Source organism: Cicer arietinum, chromosome 3 (genome assembly GCF_000331145.2).
Source record: "Cicer arietinum cultivar CDC Frontier isolate Library 1 chromosome 3, Cicar.CDCFrontier_v2.0, whole genome shotgun sequence".
Classification (NCBI taxonomy): Eukaryota; Viridiplantae; Streptophyta; class Magnoliopsida; order Fabales; family Fabaceae; genus Cicer; species Cicer arietinum.
This window is the reverse complement of record NC_021162.2, coordinates 71399212-71416457: the sequence shown is the minus strand read 5'-3', so window position 1 is coordinate 71416457 and position 17246 is coordinate 71399212. Positions and strand designations below refer to the sequence as shown.

At 32.0% G+C, this 17246-nt stretch overlaps 2 protein-coding genes and 1 non-coding gene across 14 annotated transcripts; 2 read left to right on the top strand and 1 right to left on the bottom strand.

The window, feature by feature from the left end:
• Nucleotides 1-1329: 1329 nt before the first annotated feature.
• On the top strand, nt 1330-5168 carry LOC101488722 (wall-associated receptor kinase-like 20). 12 transcript variants are annotated; one of them, XM_073366556.1, is made up of 4 exons: nt 1330-1528; nt 2290-2385; nt 3338-3434; nt 3557-5168. In XM_073366556.1, exons 3-4 carry the CDS (start codon nt 3343-3345, stop codon nt 5013-5015), a joined length of 1551 nt encoding a protein of 516 aa, XP_073222657.1. In that variant the 5' UTR covers nt 1330-1528; nt 2290-2385; nt 3338-3342; the 3' UTR covers nt 5016-5168. The 12 variants fall into 12 exon arrangements, with proteins under 12 accessions (XP_073222657.1, XP_027188498.1, XP_004494114.1 ...); XM_027332697.2 differs by having other exon boundaries at nt 3256-3434; XM_004494057.4 differs by lacking the exon at nt 2290-2385.
• LOC113785908 (U6 spliceosomal RNA) lies at nt 1422-1524 on the top strand. The gene has a single exon (XR_003472089.1). It is a non-coding gene; the product is annotated as a U6 spliceosomal RNA (small nuclear RNA).
• Nucleotides 5169-9274: 4106 nt separating the features above from the next.
• On the bottom strand, nt 9275-14361 carry LOC101488395 (splicing factor Cactin). Its single transcript, XM_004494052.4, has 13 exons — nt 13985-14361; nt 13801-13892; nt 13529-13628; nt 12867-12938; nt 12212-12274; nt 11987-12127; nt 11756-11851; nt 11222-11506; nt 10995-11133; nt 10744-10889; nt 10478-10654; nt 9917-10183; nt 9275-9743 (listed from the first exon to the last, which is right to left on the bottom strand). The coding sequence occupies exons 1-13, from the start codon at nt 14195-14197 to the stop codon at nt 9624-9626; spliced, it is 1911 nt and encodes a 636-aa protein (XP_004494109.1). The 5' UTR covers nt 14198-14361; the 3' UTR covers nt 9275-9623.
• Between the last annotated feature and the right edge of the window lie 2885 nt (nt 14362-17246).

The following is a 17246-nucleotide window of genomic DNA, read 5'->3' as shown; positions in this document are numbered from 1 at the left end:
ACAAGTCTTCCTGGAAGCCTAATATTATTAAGCATTAGTTAATATTCAGACGAATAAGGATTATTCAATTTAGACACATGTCATACTTGGTGACGAAAAGAGTTGCATGTAATCTTTTATTTCTATTTAACTTTTGAGAATTGATCAATTTATTTTATTTTTTTGACATTTGAGATATATGGACAACTGACACTTATTCTAATACTCTTTTTTACTAGATATTTTATATTATAATTGGTAAAATTACTCTATAGTTTTACAAAATTAAAATGGTTTATTATAATTTTGTCAACTTTATTGTAAATCTATAAGCACTAAGTAAAATTAATTTGTCTGGTCTCATAACTTTACGAAGATTTATTCTCAAAATAATCGTGGAATCTACATTAATTTTCCAAAGTGGCTTAGTGTTAGAAAAACAGTATTGAGTTAACTTATTGTCACTGCTCTTCTTGTGCACAAGTTGTCAATTACTTGGTTGTGGACCTGTGGTAGAGGTAAGTGATGACCATTTTGAAAAAAAATCTCATTACAACTTGAGATGTAATCATGTGTTTAAACTAATTGTTATTATTCTTTATAATATTTAAGTTTTTGGTTTTCAAAAAAACTTTTTTGGTTTTTATCCATGTTGTCAATTTTTTTAAAAAACATATTGAATTCACAATAGAAATTTATTGGACTTCACCACTTAAAATTAGTGATGTTATACTACATACAAATTAGATGAGAAATCAAATTCTTTCTATAACATTTTTAATTGAAAGTTGAGTGAAAATCCTTAGCATTCAACTATCTCTCAAAGACTTACTAGAAATAAATAGTAGAAATTTCAACCGATAAATTTTATAACCGAAGTTAGATGATAATAAGATATATTAACTTTTATCTAGGAATTGATTTCCTTTGGTGGAAATCTCTTCAATTTTTTGAAGGGAGAAATCCATCATATTACACTACACATATTATCTATCCATGTCTATAAAAGAGAATACACCATTTTAGTGTGACTTTTTATTTCAATTTTACATTTCATTTAAATTACTTTATTTACAAGTTTATGTGTTTCGAATATATACACACACACGAAAGAATACCATGTGTTTTTATAGCATTTTAATTTTATATTTAATTTAACTTATTTTATATACAATTTATCATTTATTATCGATCAAATAATTGAGTTTTTTTTTTCAAAATAATCATATAAAATTTTATAACTCTTAATTCTTAATGTTAATACTTAAAACCTTCCATGCATTTATTTTTTGAATTTAATTTATATGGACCGAGAGTATAAATACAAAAGATGGTTACCATACAAGTCCAGTAGACCCTCTAGTTTATCACTGTTTAAGTCCCACATTGTTTACATATCATAAATTTCACTGTTTATATACTATCGCAGAACATCTACTACTGTCCCTTCGGGGACATCCGATAAAATTGGAACGATACAGAGAAGATTAGCATGGCCCCTGCGCAAGGATGACACGCACAAATCGAGAAATGGTCCAAATTTTTTGAGGTTTTTTTTCCTATCGATTTCTTCGTCCTTCGAATTGAATTTCTGTGTTTTTCTTTCTGCATTTTGATTTTTCCTTATTCCTACAATTTTTTATCATTAATGGATGCATTTTATTTTCACTTAGGTTTTCGTTGTTTGTTTCATCATTTTATTTTACTTATTTAGAATGTTTTATTTTACGATTAATATGTCTTTTTAAATTTTTTTTTTGAACCCTAAACTACTGATCTTCTTTTTCATTTTCAATTGAATAGGTGATTAACTACTAAGTGTAGAATTGAGTTTGGAGGAGGCAAAATTGAAAATTGATTCTAGATGTAAATACTTGACTTTGAGTTGAGGTTTAATTGTTCTAAGTAGAATTAATTTTGCCCTCCAGAAATTATTCTATTATGAAGTTTGAATTTGGAGCTTTTGGCTCTATAATTGATTTTTAGCATCTATCAATTGACTTTTACATGAATATATTCAAACACAATCACTCAATTGACTTTTACATAAATATATTCAAACACAATCGCTTCAGCTTCAATTCACTTTAAGCCACATAATCAATTCATTCACAATCAATGTTGTTACCGTATAACCAAACACACACTAAGCATATGTTTGGAATGAGATTTGTAGTCAATTTATCTTGTTCCCAAGCATTTTGGCCGTGATTTAGAGAAGCTACTCTTTGGAGAGTATTAGTGGACATATTCTGAAACGTGATTTTGCATTTTTCCAAACACACATTAAGAGTTTTGAAATAATTGCAGCATCATGGATTTTACACAAGCTAGTCAACCTGAGCTGGAACAATCCTTAAAAGACTAGATTCTATGTTTGAAATTGAGAACAGATTCTGTGACCAGGTTTCGCTTGTCTTATGTTACAAATATGCCATTCAAAATCTTGACTATCAATATAGCTAGATGCGTATGTAGTCTTTTTTTCCAACCTTTGAATCATGTCAAATCATATTTATGATCATGCTTGATTAGGAAAATATCTAATATACCATAGACACTCCATTCAATACTAAACACGTGCTTGTTTGAGTATTTAAATACTACTTTTATATATGTCAACTATCAAATGGAGTATCAGAAAAATGATATTGACAGGAAGTGTGTGATATCAGATTCTTAAGCAAGTGCAAGTTTTGTTTATCATAATCTTAGATTTCAAATCAAATGTCTTTATTAGATCCCTTTGCAAATATGGTCTAGCCTTCTCGCATTTTGTATATTTTAATCACTAATTTGTCCACTATGATATGATATTTATGTACGTCTTGCTTGACTAAAATCAAAGGAAGAAAAACTCTGCAAAGCTGAGCAAGTTCCAAAGCGTTTTCTCTTTGCACCTTATAAAAGAGAGTATATTTACAAAATCTGTATCTATGACCATCCATCTGGTATCGATTGGTCCCATAGATCTTTATATTTTTATGGTACTCCATTTTCTAGATTCTAGGAGCCACTTTAACTTGTATTTTACATACTTTATTCCATTGCAATAGCTATGCGTAGCCTTTTTATTCCTTTGATTGCCTTCATATAATGCATAAGAGTTTTCTTCTCCTAATTGTCCATGCAAAATGACTGTTGAGTCAAACAAGAGACATAATTTCCATTTTAGATATGTCTTTCTTATTTGCCTTTTCCTTGGTCATTATACTTGTTCACAAAAGACTTGTCCAAACTGTGGCTTTATGAATGTTCCATATCCTTTGAGCACAGACCCCAACTGTGGCGATTCCTACTATAGGCTTCGTTGCGATCCCCATTCTCAAAAGCTTTACTTTGACACTCTCAATGGCAGTTCCTATGTTGTACTCAGAATCATGTCTTCAATCCAGCGTATCGTGGTGCAGCCACCACCTTGGTTACCTGGTTCATGTGTCACACAAGACATGCCGGTAAGCAACGGTATTTGGTTAAATCAGTCCCTTCCTTTCAAAATAACTTCATCTAACACAGTGTTCCTCTTCAACTGTTCCCCTCGCCTCTTGGTTTCTCCTCTTAACTGCACTTCTTCTAGTACTTGTCATCGTTACTTGGAAAATTCAGGTCACGTTGACACAAAGCGAGCACTTGAGTGTGCCAGCGGTCTTCACCCTTGTTGCACCTTTGTTGCTGGTGGTATGCCTTCGGCTTACAAGATTCGTCTTCACGATTCCGGTTGCAGAGCATTCAGAAGCATCCTTCATTTGGACCAAGACAAACCTCCTAATCAGTGGGAGGAAGGCTTAGAGATTCAATGGTCTCTTCCACCTGAACCTGTCTGTAGGACACAAAGGGATTGCTCTAGAGACTCTAAGTGTTCCCCTTCTGGTAGATATGCAGTCTTTCGCTGTTTTTGTAATAAAGGATTTCATTGGGATCCTTTTGCAGCAACCTGTGTAAGGTACAAGAGAAAATCCAAATGGAAAACCAGCTTGGTTGTCTCAATAGGGGTTATTGCTTTTTTCTCATTGGCTGTGGTTCTTGTCATCATCACAAAGTCCTTCAAATTCAAACACTATAACAATAGGGAGAATCAGGCCAAGGAAAGAGAAATTGTTCTCAAATCAAACACTGGTGAGAAACCTTACAGGATGTTTCAGCTGAAAGAGTTGAAGAAAGCAACAAACAGTTTCTCACAAGACAGGATCCTAGGAAGTGGTGGCTTTGGTGAAGTTTACAAAGGTGAACTACAAGATGGAACGTTGGTAGCTGTCAAGAAAGCTAGAGTTGGTAACCTTAAAAGCACACAACAAGTGCTTAATGAGGTTTCAATACTTTCTCAAGTCAATCACAAGAACCTAGTCAGACTCTTGGGCTGCTGTGTGGAATCTGATCAGCCTTTGATGATTTATGAGTATATCTCAAATGGCACCCTCTATGACCATATTCATGGTAGGTATCCCAATTTTTTGGATTGGAAAAAAAGGCTCAAAATTGCTTATCAAACAGCTGAAGCATTGGCTTATTTACATTTTTCTGCACACACCCCAATTTACCATAGAGATGTTAAATCAACAAATATACTATTAGACGGTGAATTTGACGTGAAAGTTTCAGATTTTGGACTCTCGAGATTGGCTAACCCGGGACTTAGTCACGTGTCTACGTGTGCTCAGGGGACACTAGGGTACTTAGATCCAGAATATTATCGTAACTATCAGTTAACTGATAAAAGTGATGTTTATAGCTATGGAGTTGTGCTGCTAGAGCTTTTGACTTCACAGAAAGCGATAGACTTCTCTCGTGATCAAGATGATGTCAACTTGGTAATTCATGTGAGTCAATATGCAAGCAATGGTGCAATCATGCAAGTGGTTGATCAAAGGCTTCTTCTTCTATCTTTGGAACCATCAAGTGGTAAATTGATCACAAGCATAAGACTTTTTTGGGAGCTTGCACATGATTGTCTTAGGGAGAAGAAAGTTGACAGGCCTTGTATGAGGGATATTGTCGAACGCCTCCTAAGCATAATTAGGATTGAAGATCAAGAGTGAAGTATGCAGAATGTGGTTTCTGTTTGATAGCAAGTGTATTGTGTAATAGTGAGCCTAGTATTTAATTAATGAGTTGTGTTATTTTGCCATAAACTAAAATGAGAAAATAAAATTAAACAATTTGAATATTAATGCATTTCAAATATATGGTCATTACACTTAGTAGATGTAGATGGTTAATTGATATAACAAGGTTACATCATATATTTGAAAATCTAAAAAATCATGTAAATTTGAATAGAACTTAGATGGTTATAATGAATATCATGTATATTAGGACTCTGAAAATCACAGTTATTGGCGTTTACTAACTGTGGTTAATTATGTTTTGTTTATGGTTAATGAATTGTGACACATTGTTATATTCATTGAATGTAATTCATATATTTAAATGTCGTTAACATTCAAATTATTGTATATTTTTGTTGTCAAGTTTATGTTTCAAAATGTTTTTTTTCGTAATTATGTACTATGAAAAACTTAAAGTTGTATTGATATATATGTAATTGTAAACAATGTGCAATCGAGTATTTTGAAAGATACTGAGTAGTCCACTAAGAAAAGGAACTAAAGTGATTCCAAAATTAGATTAGATTAAAAAAAAAAACATTAGAATCATATGCCATCTTTAGAAAGTATGAACTATTATTCCAAAGTATATGCAAGTATTGAGATATTTGGAATGGTTTGTCTTGTCCTCCAAAGTGGTCTTCCTTTAGCAACTTATGCAAGTGTTTTCACTCAAACTTTTTAAAATAAAAATTTCATTTTGTTCTACTAGGAAAGCATCACCTAATGGTCATGATTAGTCTAATCCATGAAGGATTATAAGCAATTTTTCTTTTCCTAATAGGGCCTGCAAAGTTGATGATACTCATCAATAATCCATTACTTATATCCTCTACATATATTTTCAAAACAAATAAATCCCGAGTATACTACTACTTGCTAATTGCTTTTGACTTTCTAGTACAGAAGACAAGAAAACCCTTATGTGGAAACTATTGGATTAAAACTTTTTGCAACTTAGCTCAAAATAATTAATGAAATTAAAATTTGAATAGTGCGACAATGAATAAGTGATATGATAGTTTTATAAATAAAATTGCACAAATGAATATATATTCGGTTTGAATTTAGTAATATGATAGTTTTATAAATGAAATTTCACAAATGAAATCAGTTTTTAAATTACACAAATATATCATCGGTTTGAGTTGGATTGTATCGGTTTTTAAGAAATCTAATAATATAATATTTTATCAAATTTTAAATATAATATCGATATATTGTATTTAAAATTTAACTGAAATATACCAATTTTTACTGATATAAATTTATCTTATATTTATCATAGAAAGAAGTAATAAAATAATTTTCAATGATTTGTTCAGTTTTCCATTTTTTCAGCATGTTTTTTTCACCACTTATATTTATTTTTTGACAAAGTTTTCACCATGTATACTGAATTGGTTTTATGGTGGAAAACTTGATTACCGGTGGAAAACTTTTTAAGGCAAAGATATATATCTAACTTTAAAAGAGTGGGATGAGTCAAAAGCTATGTCATTAACTCCTTATAATGCTTTGCATAATTCCTTTAAACTTTCCGGGTAGTTTATTCAACTTCTAAAAAGTTTTAAAATTTATTTTTTGACAGGTATTTTAAGAACAGTTAACAAAATTCTTTAATTTTTTTTTTCTTTGAAGTGTCTAAAGATTATTGATTAGGTTACTGCTGAACTAAAATTATTAAATTAACGCTCCATTGTTGAAGCCAATAATTCACTAATTAAACAAATTGAATTCATGTATCTAAATTTATGCATCAAGTCACTGTACGTGAAAAGAATTGCAGTGCGTGACTTTATGCATGAATAATATTGATGAAAGCTTTTTGAGTAGGGTTCTTCAAATCCGAAATTGGGAATTTCTTCGAATCCACAACAACAACCAAACTTTATGCAACTAAAATAGAATTAGATCAAACAATCGTATATTTAAAAATCTTCAGTGGATGAATTCATGGTATTCACAATCATTGTGGAGTCTATTTCATACATAAATAGGCATGATATTCTCCGATTGGATCACTTTATCGTATTTCTTGAAGATTTTAGGGATGAACATCGCTCGAATATGGGCGGATTTGAGTCCAAGTTTGTCAAATCAACGAAAATTGAGTATGCAATTTACGGGTTCAATTTCAATCAATTTTTGCATTGGTTTAAATGGGTTTCGACTGGTGCAGATCATGCATGAGTTTGTTCTACGGGTGATGAGTTTATATTGGAATGTTTACTTTTTTTAGTTTTTTGTACATTTTATTTTTAAATTTTATTTTTTAAGAAAAAACTTATTGGGATTTTAATATTTTTGTCAATATTTAAATAAGTCTTTTTTATCAAATAGTCTATTTATATCATATTGGTGGTGTGATTACTAAATGAGACTAAGAAACTCATCCTAAAAAATTTGAACTTTTATATTTCGAGTTTTAAGTGAAGCGATCAGATTCAGTTAATTCAGTTAATCCGCACCTGACTACTCTGACATTATATATATCTACATTTGTGAACTTGTATGACATGTGATCCGTTATAAAACCCGCCTACTTATCAAATTGATTTATTCAAATGATTTGAGTTCGACCAAGTCAACTGATTTTGCTTAGCTTAGCCCTAATAGATTATTTGTTTCTTCTGTTGAGACATATGAAGAAGAGGGGAACATTTTTCTGAGGGTTTTTTATTTGCTCCTCCATTTTTATTCTCATCCTCAAACAAGAAATAGAAGCACTAATTTTGGGTTCAACAGGAATAGAAAGGTGTTCTTGACAATGCAAAAAACAAATAAAATCACAATAGCTTGTGCTTGTGGGTTTGAGTTCCTCCAATGATAATGATTGTGTTTAGTCATGGATGCTAAATTTGAGCAAAGTTTCAAATTCATTTAATATTGAAAAAAACCCAAATCAACATTGAGTAGAGAGATAAAAATCTTAAATATAATTTATAAAGAAAGATATCGTTCTAATTACAAAACTCATATTTTAGATTAATTTGATATTTTTGTTTCAAATAAAAGATGTTTAAATTACTTTTATTCTCATATTTTATCCATTTTAAAATTTAGACTTTTGTTCTCATATTTCATATTTTATAGAATATTTTAATTTCGTTCTAATTTTGATAGATGGTATCTAATTTATGAAGTGGTGATAAGATGTCTTAGTATTTTGAAAAAAAAACACAGTCCACATCAACACATTCATTATTAATAATTTGTAAAAATCTTTTTTAATAATAAAATATTATTTATTATATTAAGAATACTAAATATGTACAAACAAAAAAATCAACCTACATCTCCAAATTTCATCTTCTCCCTCATTTTTCTCCATGTCTGAGTCTCAACCAAAAATTCATACATCTCTCAATGTCAATCTAAGCTAACAAGATTCTCAGATGCATTAAATCTTATCCATAACCTTTTGATTTTCAAAATTTGTTTAATTCTCAAGTTGTTCCTCGTATAAACCCCAATCACGTGAAACATTCACTAATCATCACCTACTAAATCATATATGCAATATCACCGTTTAAGATATAGTAATGTTGTAGCCATAAATCAAACCAAATTATTTCAGTCCTGTTTAGCAATATAACATTTATGATTGGATAGATGATGAAATTTTTTAGTTATAAATAATCAACCAAAGCGTGAATCGATTAAGAAATGTGTCAAACCTAGAAAGATCACAATCATGAAATTTTCACGGCCATTTGGGATTGTGAGTGCCATTTCCTACATTGATTTTGCAATTACAAGCTCCGTCGATGTCGAAATATAAATCAGATTTTAGATGAGATTCTAATCTAAAAATTGGAGAAAGACAAGAGAGAAGATGAAATTTGGAGATTTAAGGTCAATTTCTATTTTTCCAAGTCACTGCTAACATCTAAGCACCACGTCATAAATGAGATCATCAATTCATCAAAATTAAAGGACAAAAAAAATTCTGTAAAATGTGAAATATGAGACCAAAAATCCAATAAAAAGTATTTTAAACCAATAAAAAATTAATTTCTTTTGGTTAAAAGTTTAGTTGAACTTTCCACATAAAATGATAACAGACTAACAGTCACATCATCTTTTTTCTTTTTTTTACTTCGTAACAGGCACATCATCACCATAACAGGCATGTTGGTTTTTTTTAACCGACTTAAGTGAAAACTTAAAAATCAAGGTATGAGCAGTTGACAAAACTGATACTGCAGCACTCATTGATATCTCTCACCCATCCCTATCTCTATCTCGAGATTCTTATGTATGTTCTTGGAGGACCGTACCGAATACATAAAACTATGTGATTACATTAAAATATTTTTAGCAAAAGTCAGATCAAATCTTAATCATGGGGAGTACAACACTACTGCTCCATACTAAAGAATTTATCCCAGGTCTCATTTCCAAGCAGTTGATTTCCAGAACATCTCTATCTCTGGTGCTAGCACCTCTTTACAATAAAATATGGCAGCAACTTACAACCTCCCTCAAACCAGAAGGAGAAGCTCAACAGAAAGTGAGCCATTGCCTGATATGAAACTATCTACGGTAGCGGTGGCGTTTGAAATTGAAGTATACATGCAGAATTCCACGTTCGAATGTGCACTTAAAACCTTTCTTGTGAGAATATTCCCATTCTTTATTTACAATGCGGAAAGCCTGTCATGGAAGACACAAGGAAATAAGTATTTTTACGGAAACTGTTAATAGATAGCGCATTAGTAGAAGGAATTGAACTCCCGATTTCCTTAACACTCCAACCCTTATATAAGGAAATAAGTAAACCGATTAAAAGTTACACATTGTCAAGTGATCAAGAATAATAGACTTACTATATCTTCATATGGTGGCCCTGCATGGAATCTTATGATACAAGTCTCCCCATTGCTGCCATCTTTCTCAATAGTGTAGTTTGGAGCTTTTATCTTGTCTACAAGATCTGGATAGAAAATATTAAACTTGTATCCTTGAACAATCTTTGGAGGTGGGTTGTCATGATCATAGTGAGTCTGGTTATATTTGTTCCACTCATATCCAGTGTGAACACGGTTGAAGTACTTTGGCTTCCTTGGTCTGTACTTGTCATGCCACCAATAAACCTGCTCCAACATTTAACAGTAGGGTCAACAACTTAAAATTGAAAACAATCAGGAGAATTTAGATATTTTATTTCTCCTTAAAATATCAAAATACATAATTGATAGTGTATTCTCTGTCTCTAGTGCCAACTTTTATGGTGGAAAGAAGTAGCTGAAGGATATGACAAAAGGATATTTGAACTGTTGGCACACAAAGTTCCTCTATTATACTGATCCAGTTCTAAGAATCTGGATGATTTGATGATTCTATTCCGCAAAGAGTGATAAATTACATATATGGTCCACAAACAATACCTGAGAATCTAGGCTCACTTCGGCACCAGATCCAAACATTGCATCTCCATCTTCCATAGCTCCCATAGCTTTTATGGCTTTCATCTCAAAATGATCTTCAGATGGAGCTGGCTTTGATGCCATTGCTTCCTGAATTCGTCTTTGCTGCTCTTCTAATACAGCCATACGCTTCCGCTCCTATATGTACCGACATAGTGAAATTAAAATCTATATATTCATAATATAGGTATGGGATCACCATTAATAACCATGCTTAAAAAGATTACCAGTATAGCTCTGTCCTCTTCAGGATCAATAGCTTCCTCATTTTCATCATCATGCAACAGTTGTGGTGAAAATGATCCAGCCTCATCTTCAGCTTCTTGATTCTCTCTAATGGGCTCGGGTGAAAATGATTCATCTGCAGAGCGGACTACCACAATAGAGAAATACCAAGCAAATTTCAACATGGATGAAGAGATAGATAGAGCCAATACAAAAAATCATGAACAACTAAACCACAACAAAAAGCACATACCTTTAGCATCATCCTCAGTATATGATTCCTCAGGTATCGTGACATGAGCACTCTCCAGTTTGTCTTCATCCTCCAATGGTTGCTCAAGACGTTGCAAGTGCTTACGTAACATTTTAGCATGGATTTCCTTTAAGCAAGCCTATATTTGAAGCATGTTAGTAATGTATTAGAACAAATGTTTAAAGGCACCTAAAAGAATGATCGGAAAATACTGTGACGTAGAATACCTTGGCCTTGTATATGTGGAGGTGTTTTAAAATCGCCTCCCAGTACTCAACCACCTTTGCTGTACCAGTACGCATCTCTGATTCAATGTGAGCCTGTAAGGCTTCCAACTCTATGCGTGTCTTTCCATGTAAAAGATCCTTCACATCTGGCTCAACACTGGAATGCAGACCCCTTTGTTCAGCAAGCAGCTCAGCAGGAGGTTCTTCTCCACGCACCCTAGCTCGATCAATTGCATCCTTTTTCCGAGCTTCAGCAAGCTCCCAATCGCACACCACAAGGAGAGCCTACGTGAAGTTGTACAACAATAAGTCTTCAGCTTTGAAGAAGGGGACAACCATAATGGCCACATGAGTTACATAAAAAGGAAAGGGAAGAGATCGTGAAAGTCATTGTTCTTTTGGTCTCCAATCTAACTCAAATTTTTATGTTGAAATTATCTTCGATGTGTTGTGTCAGATACAGTAAAACTTATAAGTTACATAACCTGTGCAGGACTAAAAACCATAAAACTAACAATGCAAACCGAGTGATACCTCCCAATATTCCACATGGGTTGGCGTTGCCCTGTCAAGATCCAGATGCATTTTTATATCATCGCGAAGTTCACTCATTTCTTTAACAGTCAAACCCTGCATCAAATCATTATTTAACTTGTTCAATAATATTAACATTCAGTTGTATATTTGTAATCATACTACGTGACGTTAAAACAGTTAAAGGAATAAGACAACAGAATGAAAAGGAATAGAAAGCTGGATATTAACCTTGAAGACCATGTATGGTTCATTTATTTCTATATCCAAATCATCAGAGCCATTGAGGTGCTTGGTTAAGACATCAATTGGCCTGGCACGCCCTTCACGCAGTCTAATCTCTGACCTAACTTTGCTTTGATCAAAATGGAACTGCAGATTAAATAGTCTATGTCAACAAAAAGGCAATACTACTACTAAACAAGAACAAATGTAAGGGAACTCAAAGCACAGTACCTCCTCTTCCTTCTTTTCCCAGTCCTGGAACTCAGCTCGAGCTCGTTCTCTAGCTAATAATGCCTGGAAGAAAGAGTTTGTCAAATGCCAATAAGATAACATAGTTTGTGACATCACTAATCTAACACTTATGCCAAGCCTTGACTTGACTCTTATAAATATTGCCACCACATTTGAGCCTCAAAATCCAGAGTGAAGTTGAGTTTATAGCATCACTGGTTAAAGAAAATAACTGATATGCAGCCTTAAATTTTTCCCCAAATACAAGAGCTGATGTGTAACCTTGATATAATTGGTATGCCACATTAGAATAGAACCACAAACTTTTACGGTGGCTAAATAAAAGATTTTCTACCAACATATTAAAATGATAAATTGATAACAGTTGAAGTTTAGGGATTTCGTAAAGGAAATAACAGAATATATTTAACTAATAAGACTGAATTTTGTTTCATCAATACAAGACTGAATAACTGCAATACTAGACACCAGTCTGAGACTCTGGTTTAACTAATATGTCAGGTATAGAACATAGTAACACACTACCACTAGTAGAACAATACAAGCTTAGGCTAATCATAGTTAACGCCACATAAATAATATCCTCATAATACCTATTAAGTATTAAAAAACAAACAATGAGAAAAAAACTTGCCATTTCTTCTTCATGCCGTGCTTTCTCAAGTGCCCTTTCCTCTCTCCTCTTCTTCACCTTTTCAATTTCTGCCTGTATTGTAATTGTGAATATAGTAATAGTAAGCAACAAGAACATTTAGTTGTTTGACCATTAGTAAAAAAACACAGAACCAATCAAATTGTGAAAACAAAGAAGAAACGTGCAAAGCCTTACCTCAAGCACGAGTTTACTAAATAAGGCTAGTGAATTGCTGAACTATCATAAATTCCTTAGTTAAGTTTTAACGAAACTCAACAAACCAGATTTCATCCAGAATAAAGATGGATATTGAAGAAAATGGCAGTTCACGCTAAAATAGAATCAGCATTTTCAGAAAGTGAAAAGGTTCAATGAGGGATGAAAATAGCCTATTGTGTACACTGGTCAAAGCAACAATAATAGGAAGCTGAGTAGTAAGCAACAAAAATATTCAATTTGAAACATTTACATTCAGAAAGCTAAGAGTATGTTTGAAGTGAGAGTTTTAGAGAACTAAGTCTATATTTTGGTATAAATATAGAAAATAAATATAAGTCCTCCCTTCCCCCTCTAAAATCCTTCATCCAAACGTAACCTAACCAGATACCAATACCAAGAAATGTACACACACAAAAGTAAATTTCTGAGAATGAAATGCATACCATCCTATCTTTTTGCCTTTTCTTCTCAGCCTTAACTGAAAAGGAATCAATAGATACACCTTGAGTAACATCACGCTCAATCTTCTTGCGCCAAACAAACCTACCAATAACATTTTTTTAGGTTTATAATTCGTATATGTTCTCTAATGGGCGACCAGTACTGCAATATTTAAGTACAATTATATAATAAGGAATCTAACATAAGTTTAATTCAATCACCCAAACAATAAAAGTAACAATGGCAAAGGGAAAAAATTAAAGGAGAAACGTACTTTTCATTGAGATTAGAATCACCAAATGGATTAGAGTCATTGGAATAACCCGATACCGTATTAGTCTTTAATTTTTTTGCTACTTTCATAGCCTGACAAAAAAAAAACAAAGAAGAATGAGCATAAAATTCAACATATGAAATCAAATCATAGATAAAATTCAAAATTAAAAACAAATTGAAACCTTTCTCTGAGCCTTCTTAGCCATGTACTGTGTAATTTCCTCTTCAGTGATTTTCCTCGAACACTTTTTCTTTCTTCCACTCCTATCATCTTCGTCACTGGAATTATCTGAATCCCGCCGTGACCCGCGACTAGTTCTCCGGCGGTGGTTGGAGTCCGACTCTGATGCGGAGTCATCGGATCTCGTTCGTCTTCGACCTTTTGCGGTCGTCATGAAGGAAAGAGAAACCCTAAAATTTAAATGACGAAGGAGAAAAGGAGGAGGAATCTCGCGGCGGAAGTGGTGGAGGTGATTGACTGGCTTTGTGGATTATATGAAATATACAAAACTCTTCAAGGATTCTAATTTACCACCCCACTTCTACATCTACATGTCACCCAAACACATATAAAAATATAATTTTACTTTTTTAATTATATATAAAAATTTGATAAAAATTTAACTCACTTTTTCACTCACTTATGAAATTTTAGATAAATCTTAACACTCTAGAATCTTCTCAAATCAACAAGTAAATTTTATTCGAACTTTTTAAACTTCTGACACAACTTTTAAAAAATTAAATTTAAATATTTTTAAATTTTGGAAGGATCACAGACTTTTAAAATATGAGATTTTAAGGATTTTTGAATCTTTTAAATAATCTAAATTTTTCGAAATGAAAAATTTATATGAATTTCGAAACTTTTAAACAATTTAAAATGTTCGAAACTTTCGAACAATCTGAAATGCTTGAAATAGAAAAAATCAAGAAATTTCGAAACTTGAACAATATGAAAATTTTAAAATATGAAAAACTTTCAAACATTTCAAATATGAAAAACTTTCAAAATGTTCGAAACTCAATTTTAAAACTTTACAGGTTTTGAAATTTTTGTAATTTTTCAATTTTTTATATAAAATTATTGATATAATAATTAATATTTTAACTTAATTTTACTGTGTCTAGAACCAGGTGCGAACCGAGAAGTTATTCATACTATCGCTAGAGGTGTTATAGGCGATAAAGTGGCAAAATACCATGAGAGCATGTATAACGAACTTTCAGAGTCTATGTCCTCCAACGATGTTTCTTGGCGAGGTCATTGCAGACTATTATGTCTGGTACGTAAATGTTTCACATCATCTAATCATCCCTGATGCTCCACCTGCCAGTCCACCTATTGTTGCACATGTTGATCCACATGTTCCATCATCCTTTGCACTCGTGTTGGTTCATCTTCAACACGAGACCGTATAACATCTAAGCTTTTATGTAGGGGCATACACATAGTAAATCTAATTGGTGAAGTTCATGAAATATTAAGTGAGTTATTTCGCATTTTCTCAAGAGACTATTAGTGGGTTGTGTTGTGTATGATAAATATATTTTGTATTATCAATATTTTGTATCATGAATTTTTATTTTAATATGAATTTTCAAACATCAATACTTAAATTCTATGATATAAGTAAATGATTAAAATTTCAACTCTAACTCGATACCAAAAAAGAAATACAATTGTTTGAAAACTTCACACATATATACTAATCTTCATTTAATGAAATACAAGATGGTCTAATAAATGTTGGATCTATATGTTCTCAATGCTTAAGATGTTCTGCATAAGCTATTTTTCATATTTTCACACAATCACTACAAAAGTCTCTCAATTTCTGTGAGGTGGGTGACAAATGACAATCAGACTTCAATTTTATTTTACCAAGAAAATATTAAACATTAGTTTATACGAATGAGATAATATTGAACATTAACTTACTATTAAACAATACTATGAATCATAGATGTTATCTGTATCCAATGACTTTCATTGACAAATCCAGTTGCTATTAAATAATTAAGAGAAAAATCATTCAATGGTGATTTATTTAGCAGAAATAATTTCATATTCAAATAATGAGACAATGACACTAAAACGACACTATATCTTGTCGCTATCACGTAACCAAACTCTGGTATAGTCATCCACTTATCTTTTTTTTGAGCATCCAAACTAGAAATTTTTAATGAGTTATACATTGTTTCAACGTTGTCATCGAAAATATTTGAATAAAGATCTTGATGTAGATTGATCTCTTTATCCAAATGTGTTTGTACTAAAGGCCAAAATTCCTTCATCCAACCTAATAATGTTGCAACTGCGCGATAACCACAATTTTCATCAAGCACAACATCTATTATGTCCTCGATATATTGATGAATAAAAGTAGAAAAATGTATCTTAGATGGTTGGTTTGCATATTCTTGAGATTGTTGCTTTGCATAATGCTAAGATGGTTGATTTACATAACACTGAGATGGTTGCTTTGCAGATTCTTGAAATGGTTGTTTTGCAAAATGTTGAGATGGTTGCTTTGGAGATCCCTAAGAGGCATCAACATACTCCCAATACGAAGGATCACGAGGAGCATCAAATTATTTTCTCTTTTTAGTAGCTCATTTGGTTTCACTTTCATCAGGTGGTGGATGCATTATTGTTGTATGTGAAAATACAAGTTCAGGAGGTGGATGCAATCTTTGATAAAATTGTGACTTATACCCATACTCAACATCGATAACCATTTTATGAAAAGATGATTTGATACTATGCGTTTGGTTTTTCAACATCATATTCACGTCAACACAACTTTTACACAAGTCTCCATTACTAGTTTACAGCATATTTTTCAATCTCAAATGAGCAAACTCAACTCTACAAATAATTTAAATAACACAAATCAAAACAAATCCCATAAATTACTAAATCATATTTCTAAAACAAATCATAATTTAAAAGTACATGTTGATCGTTGTATTCCCTAGATGCATCACTCTATTGGTACAAGCCCAGACAAATATTTCTTTGTAAGGTGTGAACCATTAATGTTTAATATAATCAACAAAAAAGATAATATCGGCACACACTAACTCAAAGTGTTGTATGTGATGATCATACTTCTTTACATTAGTTGAAAATACAATTTTTTTTCTTCATAAATCAATTACCTCATCTTGTCTATTCTTTTTCACATATTATTTTCATTTTTCCCCCAACATTTTTTTTAATATGAAAACGACATAGCAAATTAATTGAAGTAGGAAATACAACACCAATAACACTTATCATAGCAAGATCTCTATCGGTCACAATAAATTTAAAAATTAAATTCTCATAGACGAACAATCGTCTTACCTTTTTAAATGCCCAAATGAAATTATCTTGTAGCTTTTGTTCCAAGTAAGCAAATGCAACAGAAAATGTTAACCCATTATATGTTACAT